The following is a 9,038-nucleotide window of genomic DNA, read 5'->3' on the forward strand; positions in this document are numbered from 1 at the left end:
CTTGATACCAGGAGCACCGGTGGAGAGACTGGGGACCGAGGGAGCAGCCCAACCAGACCAGCTGGGCCGGGCGACCAGGCCCCCACCGGGTTCCACCAGCCCCTCCCTGGCCCTCTTCCCCCCGGGCCCTGAGGTCTCCCTCGAAGCCAGAGTGCCATCACCGACCCCCATGGGAAGGAAGGGAGGCCCTTTCACCTCCCAAGCAGGGGTGGCTCTTCCAGCTCTCTGCCCCATGGGGAGCCCCAAAGTCACCCTGCCCTGACCCCTGACCTGTGAAGTGTGACCTCCCATGGCCAGGGCGCTCAGCAGCCCAGGCCGTGTGTCTGTGTAAAGTGCTCTGAGAGTCCCCATTCGGATCACAGTGAGAGTCAGGGGCCACCTGTGTCCCACAGGGCTGTGACCCCCCACCCCAGCAGACAGGAACCCCCTTTGTCCCGTACCTGACACCGTCAACACTGATTCTGTCAACGAGGCCAGCTTGACCTCCCCCCCCCCAGTCTCTACAGATTTCAGGGCCGGGTGCGGGCTGAGTCGGCTGTAGGGCCCATGGGGGCATCCAGGGATATGCGCCCACACGCGGCAGCAAGGAAGGGGATGGGCCCAGCTGGGGTGTCGTCCTGAGGCGTCCCTCAAGGGGAGAGAAAGGGAGGGGGAAAGGGGAGAGCAGAGGGCTCCCCGGTACCAGGGCTGGGAGCTCCCATGAGCAGGAAGGAGCTCCGTGGTCCTGGAGTTTAGGGACCTGGTGGGGTTCCCTGGAGGGAGGTGTCCACTCTGGGATGCCTCCCCGTGAAGGGGGTGATCCCAGAAAGGCCAGGAGGGCCCGGCAGCCCTGGTGTGTCCGGGGTCCTCGGAAAGGGGCAGCGCCACCCCACACTCCCCATATACCCGCCCACCACGAAGAACCTGTATTGGGGTGGAAAACAGGCTCCGGGCTGATTCCGGCGCAAGAGGAAATGGCGAGCTTCCAGGCAACGGGACAGGTGCCCCCGCCCCAGAGCTAAGGCCCCGCCTTCCATCCCCGCACCCCCGGCTGGGGTGGTGGGCACAGAAGCAGGGTGCTAGCCCATGGGAAGTATTTGGGGGCATCACTGGAAAAATCAGGACCTTGTGTGGATGGGCCTTCTGGGCATCAGCTGTGCGGTCTGGATCTCTGAATCGTGGCACGATGGGAGGCCCACTTGAGGTCACGGTACGCTCTCCGGGTGCAAACCACCCTCTGGTGTAATTCCTTCTAAGCATCTGCTTCATGAGGCTCGGAACCTGCATATACCTTCAGTTCATAAGCAATTTATCCCTATTTGCGCTTCCCCCCACATACCTGAAGCAATTTAAAAATAAGTGCTCTTACAAAAGACATCAAAAAATAAAACTAGAAAGACGGCTCACGTTACGTAAGTGCAGGTAACGTGTACCCTGAACGTCAAGGGGCACGGCTGAGGGAGTGTGAGTCAGCTCTGAGGTTCCCGGCGGCCGAGGTGAAGACGGACGAAGGCGGGGAGGCGGGTGGGGAGCTAGGCAGAGACTTCCCGTTGCTGGAGGAAAGGCAGCGTCCTGCTGACCGGCCCGGACACGCCGAACAGCTGTCCTCCTGTCCTGGAGAAGAAGCAGCTTTCAGTCCCTGAGTAGAGGGGCGAGGCACGCTCCAGACCCAGGATGACAGGCCTCCCCCCCAGACCAGGCACAGACAGTGGCGGCACTCTGGGCAGGGACACACCGCCCCCCGCCCCCCGGAGACCCACTCTGGACCCTTCTCAGGTCTCTATCCGAGGTTTTCTTGGTTTGGGAGCCCCCTCTCCCCGGGCTGGAATCTTGGCACACATGTCCTTTTGGCAACACTCCGAGAATAAACAAAGTTGTTCAAAGGTTAGTTTGAACTACACTTTGCACTTACCTCTCGAGAAAAGCCTGGTCTCTACTACTTTGCTCTGGAAAGAGTTCTGCGGTCACATGTGTTCCGGAAGTACTACCCGGGGGACAAGCTAAGTCAGTTCTGCCTTCCGCAGACGAGTCTACACCCCGCCGTCTGCGGGCAGACCTCACGCGCGTGGACCGGAGCCTTGCTTCTCGGAGTGCAATTCACACCCTCCAGGCGCCACACGGATGAGGCCGGCAGAGCGCAAGGGACACGGAATGTCATTGACAGACGGCCTGGTTTTAAGTCCCTACGGGGTCACTGCCTGACTGTGGCCGCTTCTCCAAGCTCTGGCTTCCTGGCCTGTGCAAGGGCCCGACGGTCACGTTTTGGACTTGACGTGGGGCTTGGTGACTTCAGCGCAATGCAGGGGAGGGCTCTGTGGGGGGAGGGGCGCTGTGAGGATCCACCGCTCTGGGCCCAAAAAGCGCGGGTCAGCCGCCACCTGCTACGGAAGTGACGGGGGACAGGTGGGTGCTGCTCGGCTTCGTCCAGTGGGCCCTAGGGCACGGGGCCGGCGGGGTCCTTGGACACGGGGGCACTGGGCAGGGACTTCAGGTACTCCAGGTGCCGCCTGGCGTCCTCCTGGTTCTGGCGCACGTAGTACACGACGTAGGTGATCACCATGGCGAACCAGCCGAACATGGTGACCAGCATGGCCACGTCCGTGGTCTTGTGGTGGGTGCTGCAGAAGCTGACCCCGGAGTCCAGAGCCTGGATCAGCGGCTTCCCCACGAACTCCTCCTGCGCGGCGGTGTGGCAGGCGATCTCGTCCACGGACTCGGGGTCCAGCTTGAGCTCCCACAGGGCCTCCTGCAGCGCACACTCGCAGTGCAGGGGGTTGTGGGAAAGGCGGATCTTGGCGCTGAGCTTGCCCAGGGCATCCTTGGGAATCCTGCGGATGCGGTTACGGGACAGGTCCAGCAGCCGCAGGCCCCCGGCCAGGCCAGAGAAGGCGGCGGGGCCGATGGTCTCGATGATGTTCTGGGACAAGTCCAGCTCCCTCAGCTGGTGCAGGTGCTGGAAGGCTCCGTTAGGGATGTGGCTGAGCTGGTTGGCATCAAGCTTCAGGAGCACAGCGTTGGCGGGGATGTCCTTGGGGATCTCCTGCAGGCCCCTCGCGCTGCAGTGGACGGCCACGGCCCCGGCGTGCTCAGGGCACTGGCAGCTCTGCGGGCAGGACGCGCCCAGGCGCAGGCAGAAGAAGAGGATGAGGCAGGACCCTCCCGTGGGGACCGGCAGAGATGAGGGGCTCTGCTTGCCCACGGGGCCCATGCTGACCACACCTGCGACAGAGGGCAGTCTCCTCCCCCTGGGGGCTGCAGACCTGCGTTCTTCCTCAGTCCCGCAGCGGCCGCTGTGCAGGTGACCGTCGGGCGGGCATCAACACTCCCTCCGTCCGCACCAGGGAAAGCCGTGTTCTCAGCTCTAAGAGAGAGCGGCGATCAGCATCGCGGACCGCGGTCCCGCAGGGAGCCCCAGGGCACACTCTGACTTTGGGGGAGATGTCACGGGCACCCTGAGGCGTCTGACCAGCCGGTTGGGGGGTCTCTAACTTATTTCCAGAGATTCCCAAGGCCACCCAGAGGAGCAAGGGCCGGTCGCGCTGACCGCTGGCCGGGTCCAGGAACGCTGGACACACCCAGGGCACACCTGGGGGAGCAGGGGCCGGCTCGGCCGGGCCGGGGGCCGCCGCTCGAGCCCCCGCGGCTGGTAACGGGAAGAGAGGCCGCAGGGTTCCCTGGGGCGCGGGCAGCGGGACCGGCAAACCCGCGGGGCGCGCTCGGGGCCGGGCGGGCGGCGCGGGCCGGGGCGGCGGCTGTCGGGGACCAGCGCGTGCCCCCCGACACCCCGCGCGGGGCCACCCGGCGCGCTTCTTTGTCCCCCGCGGGGGCGAGCACGCGGCCGGGGGCGGCGCCCGGCCTCTCAGTTGTGCCGGAGCGGGAGGGAGAAGAGCCAAGCCGTGGCGCGCGGCCGCGCTGGGGCGTGGAGTGGCGGGGCCGCGCGCGGGGCCTGCAGGGCGGGGCCGAGACCCCAGACCCGCGACCCCAGACCCCGCGACCCCGCGACCCCGCGACCCCGGGCGGCCGGCGGGCGCGGCGGGAGCTTTACCTGCGCGGTCGCGTCTGGAGGCCGCTGTGCGCGGGGCTCCCGGCACTCGGAGCCCGACCCGGAGCCACACCCCGGCGCCGAGGCCACCCCGGGCCTGAGCCCACCGCGGCGCCCGCTCGGGACACACGCGGCTCCGCCTGCGGCTCCGCGGGGCGGGGGCGGGGCCGGGGGCGGGGCTGCGAGGGCGGGGCGGGGCCTGCGGGCGGGGCGGGGCTTGAGGCGGAGCTGTGAGGCGGGACTGGACGGGGTCTGGAGGCGGGGCCTGAGGCAGCGGAGGGGCGGGGCGGGGCTTGAGGCGGAATCTCGGACGGGGCGGGGCTTGAGGCGGAGCTGCGAGGCGAGATGGGGCGGGGCCTGAGGCGGTGGCGCGGTGGGGATTGGGCGGAGTCTCGGATGGGCGTGGCCAGGACGGTGCCGGAAGACCAGGGGCCGGGCCTGGGGCGGGGCCGGGGTGAAGTGCGGGGTCTGTGGGACGGGAGCGGGGTGGGGCGGGGGTGGAGATCACAGGGGCTGTGGGCGGGGCTGAGGCCGGGCCGTGCGGCCGCAGACCCCGCCCCTGCCCGTGCGCCTCCGGCGGGGGCTGGGGGCGGAGCCTCCCCGGGGACCGCCGCCCCGGCCCAGCCCGGGCTGGTGGGTGCGGTTGGGGCTTCGCGGGGCTGCGTCCGGCCGCGGGCCCGGGCTGCGGGGAGGGAGTGAGCGGGCGTCTGGCGTTTCACGGGGCCGGAGCCGTCTTCGGGGTTCCAGGGAGCCGCGTGGTGTGGTCACCCCAAAGCCCCGCTGACGTTGGCCGCGTCCGACATCCGTGCGCCCGAAGGCCGGCACCGCAGTCAGCCGCCGTCCCGGGGCCCCTTCCCCGCAGCCCCGCACCAGGCCAGCGCGGCCTGCGGGTCACTGCGGGTCACTGCGGGTCACCGCGCCCCGGCTCGCACGTCCGGAGTCCGGTCGCGGCCCGCTTCGCGCTCCTTCCGCCCGCCCGGCTGTCCGCCCCTGCCCCCGGGGGCGCGACGCGGCGGTGACCCGCTGTGCGAACGTCCGCGCCTGCGCGACTCGGCTGACCACGCATCTGGGGTCGGTTTGGGATCCGACGTGAGCTCCAGCTCACGGTGGCTCGTTTCTGCCTGCGGTTACCCTGTTTCCGGCTGTTTGGTCCAGCGCTGACCCTTCTCTGGGGGCGACCTTTGTGCCTCTGTTAAAATGCCCGCTCCCGTGTGCGCGCGTCTCTGCGCTCTGTTTCATTGGTCTGTTTGCCTGTCGTTTAAAGGACTTTATTCATTTATTTAGAGAGTGGGGGGAGGGAGGGGGGAGGGAGAGAAAGAATCCCTAGCAGACCCCCACCGAGCGCGGAGCTGGACCAGGGCCTCCGTCTCCCCAGCCTGAGACCATGACCTGAGCAGAAATCAACAGTCAGGAGCCCAGTCGACTGAGCCACCCAGGTGCCCCCCATCAGCCCCTTTTTATGCCAATCTTCCAAGCGGTCTTCCTTGCTGTGGCTTTGTGGTTCTCGAGTCAGGTAGTAAGAGCCTCCACTTTTGTTCCTTCATAAAGTTCTTTTTCGTTATCCTAGATGCTGTGTACTTCCTCATGAGCGTTAGAACATCTTGCCAGCTTCCAGCAAAAAAAGCCTGGTGCGTTTTGTTTGGGATCCCACTGAATCCTGACGTCAGTTTGAAAGAGCTGATACCTTGATGATCCGGAGTCCTTCAGTCCATGAACATGGTATACCTTCCCATTCATTGAGAACTGCTTTTGTTTCTTTCAGCTCTGTTTTGTGATTTTGCGTCTCCCGTCAGATTTATTTCTCATAATTTCATGTTGTGTTAATGGTATCTTTATTTCAGTTTCCGCTTGCTAAATGCTAATATATAGAAATAAAACTGATTTTTGTATACTGATCTTAACTTTGCTAAAATCACTTATCTGTTCTAGTAACTTTTTTATAGATACCTATAAGGTATCTATACCTTATAGGTATAGATTTTTTGCATATACAATCATGCTATCTGTAAATAAAAAGAGTATTCTTTTTTTTCCCAGACTGGATGACTTTTACTTCAATCTCTATCTAATTTCTTTGGCTAGGGCCTCTAGTTCAATGCTGAATAGGAAGACGGAGCGCATATCTCCTTGTTCATCCCAATCTTGGAGAGCGTCCAGTCTTTTAAAAATAATGTTAGTGGTAGATTTCTTTTTTTTTTTTTTTTTTTTTTTGGCAGCTCTTCTTATCAGTAAGAGGACATTTCCTTGTGAAAATAGAGGAAACCTCTTGAAAATGGAGTCAGGAAGCACCAAAGAAGCACTCTCACGCACGTCCCACTCCTTGCAGCCTGCATCACCACCAGGGAGGAGAAGGTAAGAGTTATCTTGAAGAAAGAGGACATTTTTCCCGTAGGAATTTAATCTCCTGCTCTTAAAAAAAGGAAGGAAGATCCCTCCCTGCCCTAGCAATGACACACTAACTAACCACCACTTACCGCCAATGAGGAAATGCCACAAACGTGAACTATTGTTTTCTCCAATAAACTCTTCAAAACAGCCCTTCTCAACTTTCTCCTGAAACCAAATAAGCACTGACCTTCCCTTTGTCTCTTTGGAACTGCCTGTGGCTCACCTTAATTTGCCTCGCTCCAGATTGCAATTCCTCTGCTATTCCTGAATAAACTCATTTTGCTAGTAAAATAGCTGGTCGTTTTATTTTTAAGGTTGATATCTTCTATTTCTAGTTTGCTGAGAGTTTTTAAAATCAGGAAGTGTTTTGGATTTTGTCAAATGTCTTTTCACCCATTGAGAACTTTTTAAAAATTAATATGTCCTTATGGAAGATTATATTAACTGATTGGCAAGTTTTGAATTAACCTTGTGTCCTTGGAATAAATCCCACTTGGTTATGATGTATCATCATTTTTATATGTTGTTACATTATTTAAAGAGATAGAGCTACTGGGGTTATATTTTTTCTTTGACTGAAAGTTGATAGTTCATCTCTCTCAAGGAATTGTCTGTTTCCACATAGATCAATGGAACAGAATAGAGAACCCAGAAATGGACCCTCAACTCTATGAGCAACTAATCTTAGACAAAATAGGAAAGAATAGCCAATGGGAAAAAGACAGTCTCTCAACAGATGATGTTGGGAAAATTGGACAGCCACATACAGAAGAATGAAATACCATTTTCTTACACCACATACAAAAATAAGCTCAAAATGGATGAAAGACCTAAATGTGAGACAGAAATCCATCAAAATCCTAGAGGAGAACACAGGCAGCGACCTCTGTGACCTCAGCCGCAGCAACTTCTTGCTGGACATGCCTTCAAAGGCAAGGGAAGCAAGGGCAAAAATGAACTATTGGGGCTTCATCAAGATCAAAAGCTTCTGCACAGCAAAGGAAACAGTTGACAAAGCCAAACATAACCAACAGAATGGGAGGAGATATTTGCAAACGACATATCAGATAAAGGGCTAGTGTCCAAAATCTATAAAGAAGTTATCAAACTCAAAACCAGTAATCCAGTGAAGAAATCAGCAGAATACATGAATAGAATGTTCTCCAAAGAAGACATACAAATGGCCAACAGACACAAGAAAAAGGGCTCCCCGTCACTCGGCATCAGGGAAACACAAATCAAAACCACAGTGAGATGCCACCTCACACCAGTCAGAATGGCTACAATTAACAAGTCTGGAAATAACTGGTGTTGGTGTGGATGTGGAGAAAGGGGAGACCTTGTGCACTGTTGGTGGGAACGCAAGCTGGTGCAGCCACTCTGGAAAACAGTGTGGAGGTTCCTCAAAAAGTTACAAATAGAGCTGTGCTATGACCCAGCTGTGTTATGACCCATTGCACTACTGGGTGTTTACCCTAAAGATACAAACGTAGGGATCCGAAGGGGCACGTGCACCCAAATGTTTATAGCAGCAACGTCCACAAGAGCCAGACTGTGTATGTACACACACACACACACACACACACACACACACACACACAATGGAATATGACTCAGCCATCAGAAGGCATGAAATCTTGTCATTTGCAACAATGCAGATGGAACTGGAGAGTATTATGCCGAGTGAAATAAGTCAATCAGAGAAAGACAATTATCATGTTATCACTCGTACGTGGCACTAAAATAAACAAAGCAGAGGAGCATAGGGGAAGGGAGGGAAACATAAAGCAGGATGAAATCAGAGAGCGAGACAAACCATAAGAGACTCTTAATCATGGGAAATGAACTGAGGGTTGCTGGAGGGAAGGGGGTTGGGGGGGATGGAGCTGGGGGACGGGCATTCAGGAGGGCATGTGATGGGACGAACACTGAGTGTCGCATGTGGCTGGTGAATCCCTGACCTCTACCTCTGAGACTAACAATACACCGTGTGTTAGTTAATTGAATTTAAATAAATAAAAAAAGAAATTGTCTGTCTCATTTAAATTGTTGAATTTATCAGTATAAAGTTATCCATAATGTCTGCCGGTTATCTTTTCAATATGGAATGGGGAGTGATGTCAGTTCATTCCCAACGTGGGTAATCTGCACGTTCTTTCTTCTGCTACTGATGAGTCAGGATAGAAGTCTACCAATTTTACTCACAGGATCGAAGAGCCAGTTTTTAGTTCCATTGATTTCTTTATTGCCTTTCTTTTTTTATGTCCCAACTGATTTTTTGCTTACTTTGGGTTTAATGTTTTCCTCATCGTTTGGGTTTCTTAAGGTGAGAGCTGAGCTCACTGGTTTGACACGTCTCTTCTTCTCTTGTGCAGGCATTTTTGTGCTATAACTTTCCCTCCAAGTCCTGCTTTAACTGCATCCCAGACATGCTTGGTGAAATTCATCAAGTTTGCAATGCTTTCTAATTTACCTTTTGATTTCTTTTCTGAGTCATGGGTTTAGAAGTGTTTTACGTTGTTTCCAGATATTTGGGGATTTTCCAGAGCTCTTCCTGGTTTTGATGATTAATTTAAATTCCTTGTCAGAGAGCATACTCTGTATGCTTTGGGTCCTTTTAAACTTAACG

The 9,038-nt window shown here is 56.9% G+C and overlaps 1 protein-coding gene and 1 long non-coding RNA gene across 2 annotated transcripts; one reads left to right on the forward strand and one right to left on the reverse strand.

Annotated features, from left to right (window-relative positions):
- Positions 1-1,271: 1,271 nt before the first annotated feature.
- LRRC3 (leucine rich repeat containing 3) lies at positions 1,272-4,171 on the reverse strand. The gene is made up of 3 exons (XM_080800532.1): positions 4,025-4,171; positions 1,892-3,340; positions 1,272-1,593 (listed from the first exon to the last, which is right to left on the reverse strand). The coding sequence occupies exon 2, from the start codon at positions 3,185-3,187 to the stop codon at positions 2,414-2,416; it is 774 nt and encodes a 257-aa protein (XP_080656658.1). The 5' UTR covers positions 3,188-3,340; positions 4,025-4,171; the 3' UTR covers positions 1,272-1,593; positions 1,892-2,413.
- Positions 4,172-4,623: 452 nt separating this feature from the next.
- LOC308340997 lies at positions 4,624-8,412 on the forward strand. The gene is made up of 4 exons (XR_013966653.1): positions 4,624-5,092; positions 5,589-5,740; positions 6,238-6,373; positions 7,035-8,412. It is a non-coding gene; the product is annotated as an uncharacterized lncRNA (long non-coding RNA).
- The last annotated feature ends 626 nt before the right edge of the window (positions 8,413-9,038 follow it).

This window comes from Martes martes (genome assembly GCF_963455335.1).
Source record: "Martes martes genome assembly, chromosome: 1".
Lineage (NCBI taxonomy): Eukaryota > Metazoa > Chordata > Mammalia > Carnivora > Mustelidae > Martes > Martes martes.

What these genes read in the sequence shown, in the direction of transcription:
- LRRC3 (XM_080800532.1), bottom strand. Translation starts at nt 3,187, where the DNA reads ATGGGCCCCGTGGGCAAGCAGAGCCCCTCATCTCTGCCGGTCCCCACG.